The 18567-nt window shown below is 41.2% G+C and overlaps 1 protein-coding gene across 5 annotated transcripts in view; it reads right to left on the bottom strand.

Moving 5' to 3' along the window:
- The window catches only part of CEP83 (centrosomal protein 83), a 155049-nt gene that overhangs the window by 97082 nt on the left and 39400 nt on the right, over window positions 1-18567 (bottom strand). For 3 of the 5 annotated variants that reach the window (XM_081083733.1, XM_081083730.1, XM_081083734.1), the window contains exons 2-5: window positions 12438-12665; window positions 11931-12211; window positions 8431-8581; window positions 2509-2601 (exon numbers count right to left, since the gene is read on the bottom strand). In XM_081083733.1, the coding sequence (XP_080939859.1) occupies window positions 2509-2601; window positions 8431-8581; window positions 11931-12103 (417 nt within the window). In that variant the 5' untranslated portion in view covers window positions 12104-12211; window positions 12438-12665. Of the gene's footprint in view, window positions 1-2508; window positions 2602-8430; window positions 8582-11930; window positions 12212-12437; window positions 12666-16920; window positions 18445-18567 lie in introns of those variants that run through there. The other 2 variants (XM_081083731.1, XM_081083732.1) reach the window with 2 other exon arrangements.

Raw genomic sequence — 18567 nt, 5'->3', positions numbered from 1 at the left:
AATTTATGAATGAAATTTATATCCATTCCAAAAATTACTTTTGTAAATATAATTTTAAATTACATTATATTCAGAGTAATTCTAAAAGTAAAAACTAAGCTTAAGAGAAGTATAAATAAACCTTGGAAAAGTTCTGATAACTAGGATGCTACACACAGAATTAGTACATTCCTGAGAAGGCACTAATAAAGACAATTATCATTCAATTAACCTTATTTCCTCACTTGAGTCTCATAATAAAAATGTATAGCACGTCAAAAGTTTTGACCTCTGGCCGAAACCGGTTTGGCTCAGTGGATAGAGTGTCGGCCTGCGGACTGAAAGGTCCCAGGTTCGATTCCGGTCAGGGGCATGTACCTGGGTTGCGGGCACATCCCCAGTGCAGGAGGCAGCTGATCGATGTTTCTCTCTCATCGATGTTTCTAACTCTCTATCTCTCTCCCTTCCTCTCTGTAAAAAATCAATGAAATATATATTTATAAAAAAAAAAAAAAAAAGTTTTGACCTCTGGACTTAATAAAATAATATTTAAGAATGTAACATACCTTTTAATATATAGTTAGGTTAAAAATTAATTTTATAAAACATAAAATACCTCCTAAAAGTCAGACATAATGAATTCAAAGTAGATAAAAGATTATTTGGCTATTTAGTACAATAACTTAAGGTTCAATCAAATATTACAATGATATAAATTCAACACATCTGCCCGAAGAATATATGAAGCACCAACTCTCCTTACTAACAAGGAACACATGCAATTCCCTGGTATAGTCCAGCTCCTCTTCCTGATACTATGAAAGTTGCTGGCATTCTGAACCTCAGTAAGAACTTAAGACAACAGAACAGAAAGATGGACGAGACATTATTTAAACATATACTAGAAAAATCTATATATCTATATATATAAAAGCCTAAGCGACTGAACGACCGGTCAACCGGTTGCTATGACACACAGTGACCACCAGGGGGCAGACGCTCAATGCAGGAGCTTTCCCCTGGTGGTCAGTGCGCTCCCACAGTGGGAGCACCGCTCAGCTGACTAACAGGCGCCAGATGCCAGGCTGATGGCTGGCGAGTGCAGCTGCGGCGGTGCAAGCCTCTCCCATGGACACTCCTCTTGCGCACCTGATCGGACTGACTGGGCACAAGCCTGCAGCCAACATAGCAAGGCTGAGATAAGCAGGATCGGCAGGCAAGAGCGGCAGGCAATGTTGGACTGCCAGTTTCAGCCCAATCGCCGCAGGCCATGCTGAGGGACCCCACCGGTGCACAAATCCGTGCACTGTGCCTCTAGTTAAGTAATAAGAAAGCCTCCTAAAATACTCAGCTCCCTGAAATCTTCAGTTTAAAAATGTCTATGCCAATTTACAAACCAAGGATATGGTTTTTTGTGATTTTATTAGAGACATACTTTGTTTTGGTACTTTGAAATATGCTTTTACTTAACTGGATCACCTACTTAAGTCTAAGTAATTTTGTTTATATCCAAAATTGAAACCTATTCACCATAATGCTTTGATTAGGAGAATATTCAAAAAATGACGTTATCAAGCCAGTTAACCATTATAACAGCGGTTGCCAACTGGTGGTCCATGAGGTCCAAAAGTTTGGCAACCACTGATTGCCAGGATCTACAACTGTTTCAAGCAATGGCAACATCACTAGACTATAGCTCCCTAAAGGGGTCCATTTTGAAGGGGACAATACTTATTTGTATGTATACTGCTCAGTGTATTTGTTAAATAAATGTCCAGTTTAGTATCTAATATACTTAATATCGATCATCTTTTCCTGTCCCCTTTATTAAACATTTAGTCATATTACACCAAGGTTTCATTTACAGAGACTGGTTTCAATCAGAAGGAAAACTGTATCAAATTTTTTTACTTTTCTAAGGTTGCATGAAATTCATTCTTTCATTCAACAAATATTGAGTACCTATTGTATGCTAGGAACTGTTCTAGGAACTTGAAATGTAATAGTGGGTAAAACACTATTACACTCCGCTCATGCAAGAAGTGGTAAAAGGTAATATAAAAAAATAAGCACAATGAGTATTATACAGCATATCAGAAGATAGTAAGTACTCGAGGGAAAAAAAAATGTAGAGCAGGGTAAATGGGGATCCAAAGGTCTAAGGAGTGATGGAAAAGGCTAGTTGCAATATTAAATGGGGGCAGGAGTTGGTCAAAGTAGGCCTCATTGAGAAGGTGATGTCGAGAAGTTGACCAAAAGATACCTGGAGAGTGTTCAAGGCAAAAAAGAACTGCTAAAGCAAAGACTCTTGAATGGCACCATTTCTGGAATGCCAAAGAAACATCAAGGAGGCCAGTGTGGATGGAGAGAAGTAATGGGGTCTGATCCTGTGCAGCCTTAAAGGCTATTGTAAGGACTGAGCAAGAAAGGAAGCTACTGCAGGGCTTCTGTGTAGAGAAGATGCTTTTCAAAAGCTTTTCATAGTGACATGAAGATATATGCATAGTTCTTTCTGCATAAATTACTTACTTCATCCAGACTCCTAAAACGCTCTCTCATTGGAGTTTCTAATTCTTGTCGTATTTGGGCTCTGAACAATTCCAAGTTTTGTGGAGTTAATACCTAATATGCAGAGAAATACAAACAATTCTAAATATGAAAAAACAAATATTAAAATCAAGGATTTGCCAAATTTCAAAACCTCTCTCATTATAATAAAATGCAATTCAAAGTAATTTTACAATATAACCAATTTTAGAGAAGTCACTATATAAATAATAATTTAAGAATCTCAATTTCAGACTCTCAGAGATATCAAAAATTCTATTAACATGAGGTAAAGACAATCACTGATTATTATCATTGTGATCATTAGAAATAACTATGTTAGCAGCTAAGGTTATCCTGTTATATACAATGGCTGATAGTTTATTTTCTAAAGCAAACAAAATAAAGATGTAATAATTTAGTATGCCATAGAGAATTCTTCAGACTTATTTTCAATCAGAAAAGGCTGATTTTTATGTTGGTTATAAAAAACTAATTTAGGCTCCTCCCTGTTACACTCCTTTACAAAATTTATCTTTCAAAAAGTAACTGAATATTTCATTTACCATGGTATTCCCAACACCCTGCACCACTGCCTACCACATAGAAACCACTCAATTATTATTTCTTGAATAAATAAATATTGGTTGTTAAAAAAAACAACCCAGTTTGCTTTTATATTAATTTCCAAAAAAACTAAGAATAGGTAGGGAATAAGGACACATATGTAATACGTTAATCAATAAAGAGAAAATTTAAAAGAAAACACTAAGAATAATGTTCAGCTTAATTCATTCATTTATTCATCAATATCCAAATTTCCAAACATTTTACTGAATAAATGCCTACTATACAGAGTGAAGCAAAAATAGGTTTCTAGTTGTATGGAAAACAATACAAAAAATAAATAATAATACAATAATAAACCCAGTGTTTTGTGTACTCACAACTGTAAACCTACTTTTGCCCCACCCCATATATAAAACATTCTAATATTAGGTCACTTAAATTTATTCCATAGCTTGTTGATGTTATGTTTATTTTTAATCTCTTTTGTCTTCTTGTTTCATTTTGGGTAGTTTTTATTGTCATGTCTTCAAGTTTACTGATCTTTTCTTCTGCATTGTCTAATCTGCCATTAAGTCCATACAGCATATTTTTCATCTCAATAATCATAATTTGTATTTTATTATTTGGTCTTTTCATCTTTTAGTCTTTTCATATCTTCCTTATCTCTACTTAATATGGTCAATCTTTAATCTAACTTTTGAACATATGGAATTCAATTATAATAACTATTTTAATGTCTTTGTTAATTCTAATATTTGTACCACATCAGGTTTGGTTCTGACTCACTGACTTTCTTTTCCTATTTATTGTGGGTAGTATTCTCCTGTTTATTCCATGCCTGGCAAATTTCTGTTTGATGCTAGACATTGTAAATTTTACTTTGCTTCGTGTAGATATATTTGTATTCTGATATTCTTAAGCTTTGTTCTGGTAGACAATTACTTGGAAACAGTCTCATCTTTCTGGGTCTTGCTCTTAAGAATTAAGTGTGAGCAAATTAATGTTTGATGTAGTGCTAATTACTTCCTACTGCTGAGACCCTTCTGAGTACTGCACTAATTTCTCTGTGAAATGAAGTTCTTTAGCCTGGCTTTGAGGAAAGGAAATATGCATAGCTCTGTATGAACTCCATACAGTCATGCCTCTAATCCTTTCAGGTGGCTCTTTTCCAGGCCTTAGATGTTTCCCTTACATGCATGTGCTGATCATTCTTCTACTGAATGAGCTGAGCTGGTTCTTCTGAAGATCTTTATTAACTTTCTTTCTGTGCCACCCTCCTCTCTGCTACCATCCTGTCACTAGCCACACTACTCTCTGAATATGAAAAAACAAATATTAAAATCAAGAATTTTAATCAATTCAAATCAATTCCATCTCCTCAGGGAGTCTATCAGACTTTGCCTGGGTATTCCTTCTGTGCCATGACTTGGAAGCATTTGCAAAATTCACCTTCTTTGATTTTTGTCTTTCAGGGGTCTTTGTCACTTTATAATGTCCAGTGTCTTGAAAACCGTTTTTATCTAGTCTCTATTATGCCATATGTAATTTTTCAACAATTTTATCTGCCATATACCAAATTACTCCCATCTTTTTTAAAAAAACTTTTGCTAACATGATACATAATAACAATATAATAGCTAAATGATCTAACCATTTCTACATCAAAGCACTATACTAACATTTTCTATGAGTTTCTCGTTTCATCTTTACAGTCATCCTATGAGCCAAGAACTATTATTACTCTCATTCACTACAACTACATGTAACCCAGAAATATTCTTTAAATGAATATTTTTATATCGTTTTTCTTTAAAAGCCAAAGAGATATTAAAGCAACTCAGAAAAGGCACTTTGCAGGTAGACAAGATAATACATGTGTATTTTTAAAATAATCATCTTTCATAAACCTTCGAAATATTTCTTGCGGATCTTACTCGAGTTTAGTGAACTTTACTCAACTCAGAATTTGTACAAATTACAAACATCCATTAAAGCAAAGAGCTAAATTGCTTCAATATAAGTATAGATGATGCATAATGTTTCTTTAGCTTATTTTTGCCAGACAAATGTCACATAAAAGCCAGGTATGTATATCTTAAAAAATAGGAACTTTACTAGATAAATTATATTTTTCAGCAAACATTTGGGAAGTTATCACGTGGAGAAATGTCCAAAGTTATTTTGTGTAGATCCAAGGAACAATATAAGGACCATCGGGGAGACTATAGGGAGGGTGATTTCATTGCAATATGAGAGAGAAAATGCTTAACATACTCCAACTGATAAATGGAGCTGGGTTCCTTTAAAACAGCGGTTCTCAACCTGTGGGTCGCGACCCCTTTGGGGGTCGAACGACCCTTTCACAGGGGTCACCTAAGACCACCGGAAAACACATATATAATTACATATTGTTTTTGTGAGTAATCACTATGCTTTAATTATGTTCAATTTGTAACAATGAAAATACATCCTGCATATCAGATATTTACATTACGATTCATAACAGTAGCAAAATTACAGTTATGAAGTAGCAACGAAAATAATTTTATGGTTGGGGGTCACCACAACATGAGGAACTGTATTAAAGGGTCGCGGCATTAGGAAGGTTGAGAACCACTGCTTTAAAAGTTCACTTGGTTCTCTAGCACTGAAAGCACTGGAGCAGAGAATGAAGACCTGTATGTCACAGGTGTTCCAATTGTGCTCTGGACAGTATATTAGTTTCCTAGGGCTGAGATAACAACATAGAACAAATAAATTGGTTTGAACAACAGAAATGTGCTGTTTCACAGTCTGGAGGCTAGAAGTCCAAAGGTGTCAGCAGGCCACGTTCCCTCTGAAAACTGTAGGGTGAATCCCTCCTTGCCCTGTCCAAGCGTCTGGTGGTGTGCTCGCGATCCTTGGCTGCTATAGCACTTCAATCTCTGCTTCTGTCATCATAGGACATTCTTCCCGTGTTCCTGTCCCCCCGCCCATGTATCTATCTGTCTGTCTCTTCTCCTCTTCGTATAAGGACACCATACTTCAGTATGGCCTCATCTTAACTGTCTGTAAAGACCCTATTTCCAAAATAAGGTCACATTCTGAGGTAATGGGAGTTAGAACTTCAACATATCTTTTTTGGGGACAACTCATACCAGATATGAAAGGAATTAGGTAATTATCAACTCTAAAAAGCTGAGACTCCAGGTACATATAAAACAAGAAGTTCAACATTACATATGAACAGAACAATTCTGAAACATTCATTTATTGTTTATGTAGGTGATTCATTAAACAAGTATTTTCTAGGCACTGCCTTGAGCACTGGAAACACCATGAAAAGGTTCCTGCCCTCATGAAATCTGTATTCAAACAGAATAAAATGACCACAGTATGTGTACCTACTGTGTAGTAATGAGACAAAAGTGATCTCACTAATCCTCACAACAATCCCTGTTAGGTAACAACTTTTATCCTCTTTAACACATGAGAAAACTAAGGCATAGGAACAAAGCTATTTGTTGAAGGTCATCATCTTCCTGGCAAACTGACCCTTTTTGTTATTAAAATGTTCTTTTTACCTTTAGTGATAATCTCTGTCTTGAAATCTATTTTATCTAGTATTAATATAGCTACTCCAGGCTTCTGAAGTTTACTGTTTGCATGTGCTTGGTAAAAAGAAGCATGAACAGGTGTTACTCTTAAGAAACAGAGTAATTTACACTTGCAATGCCTGAAGAATACTTTCAATATCTTGAATTCAGTGCTCACAGATTCCATTCAGATAGGCCTATGATTTTTTTGCAACACAAGGCAAGCCACCAATTCTAATGGCTTAAATTACATTTTCCTCTGAGGTTTTTATTTTTATTTTTGTTTAAACATCCTAAATATGCCCAGGAATGAACCAGTAAGCACACTGAAGATTTCATCCCAAGCTTAATGGTTTGTTGTTCCCAACAATGGAAGATTTCAAGAAGACACTGAATGACAAATTCCCAACACTACTGTCAAAGGAATCCATTAATTAGGTGAGATGCCATACTAGATGACATGAAAGATGGCTTTTTTTAAAAACATTTTTTAAATATATTTTATTGATTTTTTCCAGAGAGGAAGGGAGAGGGATAGAGAATTAGAAACATCGATGAGAGAGAAACATCGATCAGCTGCCTCCTGCACACTCCCTACTGGGTATGTGCCCGCAACCAAGGTACATGCCCTTGACTGGAATCGAACCTGGGACCCTTGAGTCTGCAGGCCGACGCTCTATCCACTGAGCCAAACCGGTTAGGGCTGAAAGATGGCTTTTTACTTTATCAACTGATGACTCCAAGATTAATAGTACCTATTATTTGTACCAAGCACTAGATAAGCAGAAATGCACAGCTGGTCCTATCAGAGATTAAATGAATGTAGGAAAATACCACTAGTAATGCCTACTGATTTGAAATATATAGTATGTTTGATTGGTGCTGAAGTTTGCCTTTGCTTTACTTTCTAGGCAAATGAAAAACAGTGCAAAAAAGGAACTAAAGAAACTGTAGTCAGTACTCTAGTACCAACTAGCTTTTGCTTTAGAGACTACATTTACCTTACATTATGCACATAAATTATGTGTACATATTGTTTTTACAGGGTCTTTTAAAAAACTTTAAACAAAAACACTATTGTAACTAGTTTAGTTTCAGTTACAATACTTAAAAGAAAATTAGTAGTCGCCCAGCTATGGTGGCTCAGTGGTTGAGTGTCAACCTATGAACCAGGAGGTCACAGTTCAATTCCCAGCCAGGGCACATGCCCAGGTTTCAGGCTCGATCCTCAGTGGGGAGGGGGGTGCAGGAGGCAGCCAATCAATTATTCCCTCTCATCTTTGGTGTTTCTATCTTTCTCTCCTTCTCCCTACATCTCTGAAATCAATTTTTTTAAAAAAATTAGTAGCTTCGGCTTGTTTGATTACCGATCAGGGCACATGCCTGTGTTGTGGGCTTGATCCCAAGTAGGAGGTTTGCAGGAGGCAGCCAACCCAACCAACTGAACCACACAGGCCAGAGCAATAAAACCATATTTTTTAAAAAAGAAGAAGAATTAGTAAAATCTTTCTTTAAAAGAAATTTAATTCTGGATTTTTATCAATTCAAACTGGTCTTTTCCTAAATTATTTTGATAGTGAAATATTATTTAAATCAGAATAGGTAAGAGAATACAAATTTACATAAATAAGAGTTTCATGGCTAAAGCCTACACGGTAGCAAAAATTTAGACTATAAGAAAGAAAATTAAATTATACCACCAAACTACTTCCACAAAACATCTGACAATTTTTGTATTAACTCAAATACATTTTGTTACCTGTAGCTTTATTTCTTCTAAGTCTTTAGTTTTCTCTAATAATTCCCCTCTTAGTTCTTCAAACAGTAGCTGGAATTTTTCCTGGTTAGTTTGCTTTTCATTTAACAGGCGCTTGAGTTCATTTTGTGACTTTGTGTACTCATCTTGCAACCTGATTTAAAAAAAAAAAAAATTCAATTTTAAGTGTATCCTTTGTTTTCTAACTGCATTACTTTTTTTATTATTAAATCTTTATTGTTCAGATTACTACAGTTATTCCCCTTTTTTCCCCCCATAGCTCCCCTCCACCCGGTTCCCACCCTACCCTGTGCCCTTACCCTCCCCCCACTGTCCTCATCCATAGGTGTACGATTTTTGTTCAGTGTCTTCCTGCACCCCCACACCCCTTTACCCCTCGAGAAGTCAGTCCATCATTCCCTTTCTATGCCCCTGATTCTATTACATTCACCAGTTTATTCTGTTCATCAGATTATTTATTCACTTGATTTTTAGATTCACTTGTTGATAGATGTGTATTTGTTGTTCATCATTTGTATCTTTATCTTTTTCATCTTCTTCCTCTTCTTAAAGGATATCTTCCAGCATTGCATATAATACTGGTTTGGTGGTGATGAACTCCTTTAGCTTTTTCTTGTCTGTGAAGCTCTTTATCTGACCTTCAATTCTGAATGATAACTTTGCTGCATAAAGTAATCTTGGTTGTAGGTTCTTGCTATTCATCACTTTGAACATTTCTTGCCACTCCCTTCTGGCCTGCATAGTTACTGTTGAGAAATCAGGTGACAGTCATATGGGTACTCCCTTGTAAGTAACTGACTGTCTTTCTTTCTCTTGCTGCCTTTAAGATTCTCTCTTTGTCTTTTGCTCTTGGCATTTTAATTATGATGTGTCTTGGTGTGGTCCTCTTTGGATTCCTTTTGTTTGGGGTTCTCTGTGCTTCCTGGACTTGTAAATCAATTTCTTTCACCATGTAGCAGAAGGTTTCTGTCATTATTTCTTCAAATAGGTTTTCAATATCTTGCTCTCTCTCTTCTTCTGGCACCCCTATAATTCGATGTTGGTTCGCTTGAAGTTGTCCCAGAGGCTCCTTACACTATCTTCATATTTCTGGATTCTTTTTTCTTTTTGTTTTTCCGGTTAGATGTTTTTTGTCTCTTCGTATTTCAAATCTTTGACTTGATTCTTGTGATCCTCTAGTCCAGTGATGGCGAACCTATGACACGCGTGTCAGAGATGACAAGCGAACTCATTGTTTTAATTTTTTTTTGTTAAATGGCATTTAAATATATAAAATAAATATCAAAAATATAAATCTTTGTATTACTATGGTTGCAAATATCAAAAAATTTTTATATGTGACATGGCACCAGAGTTAAGCTAGGGTTTTTCAAAATGCTGAAACGCCGAGCTCAAAAGGGTCACCATCACTGCTCTACTCTGCTGTTGGAACTCTGTATAATATTCTTTATTTCAGTCAGTGTATGCTTAATTTCTAGTTATTCCTTTTTCATATCCTTGAGGGTCTCACTAGATTTCTTGAGGGTCTCACTAAATTTATCAACAGTTTCTAGAAAATTCTTGAAAAACCTTATAAGTGTGGTTTTAAATTCTATATCCTGTAGTTTGCTTTCCTCCATTTCTGTCATTTGTGACATGTTTCTATGTCTCCACATTTTTTATGCTTCCCTGTGTCGATAGAGTGGCTTTCTGTGCTAGGTGTCCCATAGGGCCCAGTAGCTCAGCCTCCCCAACTACCTGAGGTGGACACTCTTGGCGCACCCCTTTGTGGGCTTTGTGCACAGTCTTGTTGTAGTTAAGCCTTGATTGTTGTAGGTATCACTGGGAGGAATTAATCTCCAGGCCAATTGGCTGTGAGAATCAGCTGTGTCTGCAGTGGGAGAACTTCTGAGCTGGAGACACTCTTCTGGGGCAAGACTTGCTTCAGTAGGGCTTTGGTGCTCACTGAGTCTGCCCCGTGAGTGTGTCCCGTATGGATCTGAGGAGTTGTAATCTGGATGGTCCCACACTGACCACTGGGTACACTAGCTCATGGATTTCTACGGAGGTGCTAATTTAGCCTCTGCCTGAGGCTACCCAGCAGGAGCTATGGAGAGATCTGCAGATTCCTCTTCTTTGTTTGGGGGTTTGGAGGTGCCCAGATGAGGCCCAGCTATGAAGCAATGCAAGCTGCTGTGGGGCCTTGGGCCTTCTTTTGTAAGTTCTGGGTTTCTCTGACCCAGCTGGAGATTGTTAGGCAGTTTTCAGATTGCAAAGGGCCAGGGCATTCATATGTCAAAGCCTCTGCGCACAGCTTCGGTGGGGCGGGTTCTCAGGGGATCAACAGGGCAGAGCAAGCAGCTATGGCTGCTCCTCAGTCCTGCCCTAAAAGGCCCCGCGTCTCAGTGACCTGGTAATGGCTGCAAGCACCTCTGAGCGATAGCTGCCCTTGAGTTCTGACCAATGCCAGAGAGTCCAGTTTCTCCCGGTATGAGTCTGGGTCCCCAGAGACTCGCCAGGAACTGGAGTCCAGAGCAGTCGGGAGCTTGTGACTCCCTCCTGACTGAAAAAGACAACCGTGTCCTCAGTTGCCAGCACTTTCCACGTGCGCCTCCGTACCTCTGCACTTTACTTCCGCACCTCCTCTGAGTCTCAGTGTGCTTTTCTCTTACCTTCTAGTTGTAAAATTTCCACTCACCCAGCCTTCCTGTGGTTCTGTATGATGTCCGTTTTGTCTTTTAGTTGTATTTTTGAGGTGGTTGTACGAGGCAGCAATTTCCGGTGTTTACCTATGCCACCATCTTGGTTTCTCTCTAACTGCATGACTTTTTATGTCAAATCAATCAAAACTACAGAAGACCAATATCGTATATGCTATTAAAACTGTAATATCGCCCTGGCTGGGTTGCTCCATGGTTACAGTATCGGCCTACAGGAAAGTGTCTCAGGTTCAATTCCCAGTCAAGGGCACGTACCTGGGTTGCAGGCTCCATGCCTAGCCCTGGTCAGAGTGTGAATGGGGGGCAACCAGTTAATGTGTATCCCTCACATCGATGTTTCTCCCTCTCTCTCTACCCCCCATCCTCCCTCCCCTCCATTCTCTCTAAAAAAAAAAATCAGGAGAAAAAATTATCCTCAGGTGAGGATTTAAAAAAACAATACTGCAAATATCGTTTTCTTTATAGAGTTTCATTTAATTATTAATGCAGTAGTTTCTGAAAGCAATTTTACTTTGAGGGGAAAAAACAATTTAGCCACACAGATACATTTAATTATATATGTCTTAGCTACTTTCAAAACAAGACTTTTACAAATTCATAACACAACTTGATACCATACTTAGTTTTGCATAAAGAAATTTTAAAGCAAAAATTTTACTGTATTGAAGTTTTAAATGCATATACTGTAAAAAGCTAAAATTATACTGTATGTTCCAGAGCAAACATTCGAAAAATATTTTTTTTTCAATGCAAGGCCCTCATCTCCAAATTTAAGTGTTTTACCTGTTGTGTTCAGTTTTCAGAGTCTGATAATTAGTTTTATGTTGTTCACATCGTACTCTTTCTTCAATTAACATATTTTGTAACGCACGGTCAGAATCTGTCAGCCCACTGTCTCCACCAGGAGGAAAAATGGTGGGAAGAGTGTTCATATTGGTAGGTAAGCTGACAACCATGTAATAAGTACTGGCTTCCTTATTGTCTTCGTTTTTTTGTTTTTTTTTTTCAAGATTATTTTACACTTCCTTCTTGCAAAGACAGAATCTTGGGAGGCCAAATTATACCTACACAGAGAAATAAACTTAATTAATAACCAGTGAACTCATTCAGTGTTATATTTTTTATCACATTCTTCTTCTAATCATTTCTATAATAAACCTGACTTTCAGATTTTCAACTGTTCAAAAATAAACTTGAATAATATCTTAACAAATTTTCTTCACATCCACCCAAGTTTCTGTGACCATTAAGGTCACAGCTTGAAGTATTAACATAACTAGAAGTACTGACCTTTCCAATTTAGGTATACTTCTGGAGTCAGATGTTTCCTAAAGTTACTGGCTTAAACTTCAAGGGTGGATCCTGATGCAAAATCCATATCCTAACCTAAAATCAGGGGGAACGCCACTTGAAACTTGTTAAGTAGCTGGGGAGAATCACAGTCTTCAAAAAGATGGCCTTCAGTACATTACTGTTAGTGTGTTTAATGCTGCAAAGAGTCTTTTGACACAAGGTGAGCTGCAGAATCAGACAAAACATAAACAGTGATCACCACCTACAAGTTATGCACAGTGCTAAGAAAAGGAATATAAATCACCTCAGTAATCCCCAAAAGCACTGACTCAGGATTATGAAACAACTAAATGTCTGTTTTATGGGAAAGTGAAAAATAATGACAGTGTATTCTTACTATAAATAATTAAAATAAATATTTTAATCAAATAATTCTGTCCTTTAAAATTTATTAATCTTTCACAAACCTAATATGCTAAGTGTCCGACCATTCATTTGACTGTTCTACCAGTCCTATGATACGCACTGACCACTAGGGGGCAGATGCTCCAACCAGTAGGTTAGTTTGCTGCTGGGATCTGGCCAATTGGACCTGAGCGAGATGGGCTGGACATATCCTGGAGCCAATCTCCAGTGGTCCCTCCCCACCTCAAAATATTTATTCTAATTAATATCCTTTCAATGTGCACGAATTCGTGCACCCAGCTTCTAGTTATTTATATATATACTAGAGGCCCAGTGCACAAAAACGTGTGCACTCAACGGGAGGAGAGGTCCCTCAGCCCGGCCTGTGCCTTGTCGCAGTCTGGGACCCCTCAGGAGATAACGACCTGCTGGCTTAGGCCTGCTCCCGGGTGGCAGAGGGCAGGCCCAATCCCTAAGTGCAGGCCCTGGTCGGGCTCAGAGCAGGGCTGATTGGGGAGTTGGGGCGCCGCCCCCTGTCATGCACAGAGCAGGGCGGATCGGGAGGTTGCGATGCCACGCTCAGTCACGCTCAGGGTAGGGCCGATTGGGGGGTTAGGGCACCCCCCCGTCACACTCAAGGCAGGGTGGATGGGGAGGTTGCGGCGCCACCCCCTGTCACGCACAGAACAGGGCCGATCAGGGGATTGAGGAGCTCCCCCCTGTCACTCACAGAGTAGGGCTGATAGGGTAGTTGGGGCACCGCCCCGACACACAAAGAGCAGGGCGGATCAGGGGGTTGGGACGCCGCACCCTGTCACACTCAGGGCAGGGCAGATGGGGAGGTTATGGCTCTACCCAGTCACACACAGAGCAGGGCCCGTGGGGGGCGATTGGGGCGCCGCCCTCTATCACCCACAGAGCAGGGCCGATCAGGGGTTTGGGGTGCCGCCACTCTCACACTCAGGGCAGGGCCAATGGGGAGGTTATGGCTCTACCACATCACACACAGAGCAGGGCCCATGGGAGGGGCGGGGGGGTTTGGGGCGCCGCACCCTGTCACACACAGAGCAGGGCCGATCAGGGGGTTGGGGCGCCGCACCCTGTCACACACAGAGCCGCAGGGCGATCAGGGGGTTGGAGAGCTCCCTCCTATCAGGCACAGAGAAGGGCTGATCAGGGGGTTGGGGCACCTTCCCCTGTCACGAACAGAGCAGGGCGGATAGGGAGGTTGTGGCCCCGGCCCTGTCACACACAGAGCTGCAGGGCGATCAGGGGGTTTGGGCACTGGCCCCTGTCACACTGATCCCGGTGCCGGGAGGCCTGGCGGCTCCGCTGATCCCGGTGCTGGGAGGCATATTACCCTTTTACTATATAGGATAGAGGCCTGGTGCACGGGTGGGGCCAGCTGGTTTGCCCTGAAGGGTGTCCCGGATCAGGGTGGGGGTTCCACTTGGGTGCCTGGCCAGCCTCGGTGAGGGGCTGATGGCTGTTTGCAGCTGGTCACACACCCTTCAGAGAGGGGGTCCCCACTGGGGTGCCTGGCCAGTCTGGCTGAGGGGCTGAGGACTTTTTTCAGGCTGGCAGGTGACTGAAGCTCCCAACTGCTCCTTTTTTTCTTTTCCTTTTTATTCTGGGCCAGCTTTAGCTCTGAGGCTTGGCTCTAGCTCTTAGGCCTCGGCTGCTGAAAGGAGGTATCTGGTTTGTTTGGGTTCTATAATTGTAACACTGTTGCGGTCCTGCTCACTCCAGCTTTGAGATCCCGGCTGGCTGAAAGCAGGGATCTGTGTTTGTTCTATAATTGAAACAATGTTGCGGTCCTGCTAGCTGAAACCTGGCTCACTGAAAGCAGGTTTCCGGGGTTTTGTTTAGCTTCTATATTTGTAACAATGTTTCAAACTGCAAGCTCAGAGGCCGGCAAGGCAGGCAGGGAACATTGGAGTCCTCCGTCACTGAAGCAAACAAGCCTCATGTTCGCTTCAAGCTGCCTGGCTGCTGGACGCCATCTTGGCTGGCAGTTAATTTGCATATTGCCCTGATTAGCCAATGGGAAGGGTAGTGGAGGTACGGCTAATTACCATGTTTCTCTTTTATTAGATAGGATATCCTAACAGCACCTCCCACAGTGGGGTTTTATCAAAATTGAAGGGAAAATCAGGAACTTCACAGACAAAAAAAAAGGCTAAGGGTGTTTATCACCACCAAGCCAGCAATGCAAGAAATGCTAAAGGGACTACTGTAAAAAAGAAAAAGAAACACAGGCACAAAAAATAAAAATGGCTAAAAACAAGTAGCTATCAATAGTAACTTTAAACGTCATGGCCCAAATGCTCCAATCAAAAGGCATGTAGTGGCTGAATGGATAAGAAAACATGACCCATATATATGCTGTCTATAAGAGACCCACCGCAGAACAAGACACTCACACAGACTGAAAGTGGAGGGATGGAAAAATATCTTTCAGGCAAATGGAAACGAAAAAAAAGCTGTAGTAACAATCCTATCTAATAAAAGACAAATAGGCTAATTAACCGTACCTCCGACACGCTTCCTATTGGCTAATCAGGGGGATATGCAAATTAACTGCCAACCAAAATGGCGGCCAGCAGCCACGCAGCTGAAGCGAACAGGAGGCTTGCTTGCTCCAGTGATGAAGGAATCCAAGGTTTCCCGCTTGCGCGGCCAGGCTCTGAGCTGCACTTTAAGCAACAATGTTGCAATTATAGAAGCTAAACAAACCTCAGATACCTGCTTTCAACAGCAGAGGCCTCAGAGCTGGAGCAGGCTCTCAGCTCCAGTGTCAGCTATAGAAGGTAAATAAATCCCAGAATAAAAAAATAAAAGAAGAAAAGGAGAGGTTGGGAGCTTCCGTCACACGCCAGCCTGAAAACGGCCCTCATCCCCTCACCCAGGCTGGCCAGGCACCCCAGTGGGGATCCCTACCCTGAAGGGGGTGTGACCAGCTGCAAACAGCCATCAGCCCCTCACCCAGGCTGGCCAGGCACCAAACAGGACCCCCACCCTGATCCAGGACATCCTTCAGGGCAAACCAGCCGGACCCCACCCGTACTCCAGGCCTCTATCCTATATAGTAAAAGGGTAACATGCAAACTGACCCTAACAGCAGAAAGACTGGGAATTACTGGTCACTATGATACACACTGACCACCAGGGGGCAGATGCTCAATGCAGGAGCTGCCCTCTGGTGGTCAGGGCGCTCTCACATGGGGAGCTCTGCTCAGCCACAAGCCAGGCTGACGGCTGCCAGTACAGCGGTGGTGGTGGGAGCCTCTCCTGCCTCCTCAGCAGTGGTAAGGATGTCCACCTGCAGTTTAGGCCTGTTCCCCGCTGGCAAGCGGACATCCCCCAAGGGCTGCCGGGCTGCCAGAGGGATGTCTGATTGCCATCTTAGGCCCAATCCCCCGGGGAGCAGGCCTAAGCCAGCAAGTGGTCACCCCAGAGGGGTCCCAGCCTGCGAGAGGACACAGGCCAGGCTGAGGGACACGCCCCCCCCCTCAGAGTACACAAATTTTTGTGCACCGGGCCTACAGTAGTGATATATGACAAAATAGAGTGAAGGCCATAACAAGAGAAAAGAAAGGCCACTTCTTAATACTAAAGGGATCAAAACAACAGAATATAATTCTGGTAAACGTATATGCACCCAATACAGGAGCACCCAAATAAATAACAAAAACTTCTGGAAGATATCAAGGCAGAGATCGACAGCAATACGATCGTAGTAGCGGACTTTATTTTTTATTTTTTAAAATAAATTATTATTGTTCAGATTACTACAGTTGTTCCTCTTTTTTCCCCCTCATAGCTCCCTTCCACCTGGTTCCCACCCCACCCCATGCCCTTACCCCCACCACTGTCCTCATCCATAGGTGTAGGATTTTTGTCCAATCTCTTCCAGCACCCCCCACATCCCCTTCCCTCCGAGAATTGTCAGTTCACTCCCTTTCTATGCCCCTGATTCTATTATATTCACCAGTTTATTGACTTAATTTTTAGATACACGTGTTGATGGATATCTATTTGTTGTCACTTTGCTGTTCATAATTTTTATCTTTACCTTTTCATGCTTCTTCCTCTTCTTAAAGAATATCCTTCAGCATTTCATATAATCCTGGTTTGGTAGTGGTGAATTCCTTTAGCTTTTTCTTATCTGTGAAGCTCTTTATCTGACCTTCAATTTTACAGTATAGCTTTGCTGGGTAGAGTAATGTTGGTTGTAGGTTCTTGCTATTCATCACTTTGAACATTTCTTGCCACTCCCTTCTGGCCTACATGGTTTCTGTTGAGAAATCAGGTGACAGTCATAAGGGTACTTCCTTGTAGGTAACTAACTGTTTTTCTCTTGCTGCCTTTAAGATTCTCTCTTTGTCTTTAGCCCTTGGCATTTTAATTATGATGTGTCTTGGTGTGGTCCTCTTTGGACTCCTTCTGTATGGGGTTCTCTGCGCTTCCTGGACTTGTAAGTGAATTTCTTTGACCAGGTAGGGGAAGTTTTCTGTCATTATTTCCTCAAATAGGTTTTCAATATCTTGCTCTCTCTCTTCTTCTGGCACCCCCATAATTCAGATGTTGGTATGTTTAAAGTTGTCCCAGAGGCTCCTTACACTATCTTCATATTTTTGGATTCTTTTTTCTTTTTGCTTTTCAGGATGGGTGTTTTTTGCATCTTATTTCAAATCTTTGACTTGATTCATGGGATCCTCTACTCTGCTGTTGGATCTCTGTATATTATTCTTAATTTCAGTGTATTTTTAATTTCTGACTGGTCCTTTTCCATTTTTTTTTTTTTTTGGCATTCTCATTAAGATCTTTGAAAGTCTCAATAAGTTCCTCAGAGTTTTGTAGAAGATCCTTGAGTAACCTTATAACTGTGGTTTTGAACTCTATGTCCAGTAGTTTGCTTTCCTCCATTTCTTTCATTTGTGACATGTTTCTTTGTCTCCGCATTTTGACTGACTGCAAGGACCCACTGTGTCTATAGTGGAAAAACTGCTGTGCTGGAGACACCCATATGGGGTAGGACTTGCTTCAGTGGGGCTTTGGTGCTCACTGAGTCTGCCTCTTGAGTGTGTCCCTTATGGATGTGAGGAGTTGAAATCTGGTATCTGACCACTGGGTAACCTGGCTCCTGGATCTCCAAGTCAACCACTGTGTGAGTCCACCCACCAGGAACTACAGTGGTATCAGCAGATTTCTCCTCTTTGTTTGGGGTTTGGAAGTTTTGGAGCTCTCTGACCCAGCTGCAGTTTGTTAGGTTAATCCTCAAAAGGGCAGGCGGTTCCTTTGCCCTGCTTGGGTGGGGATGTAAATTGAGTGGGGTGAGGTCTCAGAGAATCACCAGGGCGGAGCAAGCAGCAATGGCTGTCGTCAGCCGTCTCCGCAACTCCTCGTGAGTCCTCGCGTCTCTGAGTCTCTGCGTCCCCGAGTCCCGCGCCCCCACAGTAACAATGATCCCTGCAAGCAGTTCTGCGAGAAAGCCACCCTCACTTTCCGACTCACAGCAAGACAGTCCAGTTTCTCCCCGTAGAAGTCTGGTTCCCCAGAGTCTCGCCATAAACGAGTACAGTGCATTCGAGAGCTTGTATCCCCTTCCGATTGAAAAAATAACGTGCACCCAGGTGCAGCACACCTCGCATGCATCTCTGTACCTCTGCTCTTGGTGCCTCTGCACTTCCTACCCAGTCTCAATGCGTTTTTTTCTTTC

This window comes from Myotis nattereri (genome assembly GCF_964212035.1).
Source record: "Myotis nattereri genome assembly, chromosome: 2".
Classification (NCBI taxonomy): domain Eukaryota; kingdom Metazoa; phylum Chordata; class Mammalia; order Chiroptera; family Vespertilionidae; genus Myotis; species Myotis nattereri.
The sequence above is the reverse complement of the archived record's forward strand: the minus strand, read 5'-3'. Positions and strand labels throughout refer to the sequence as shown.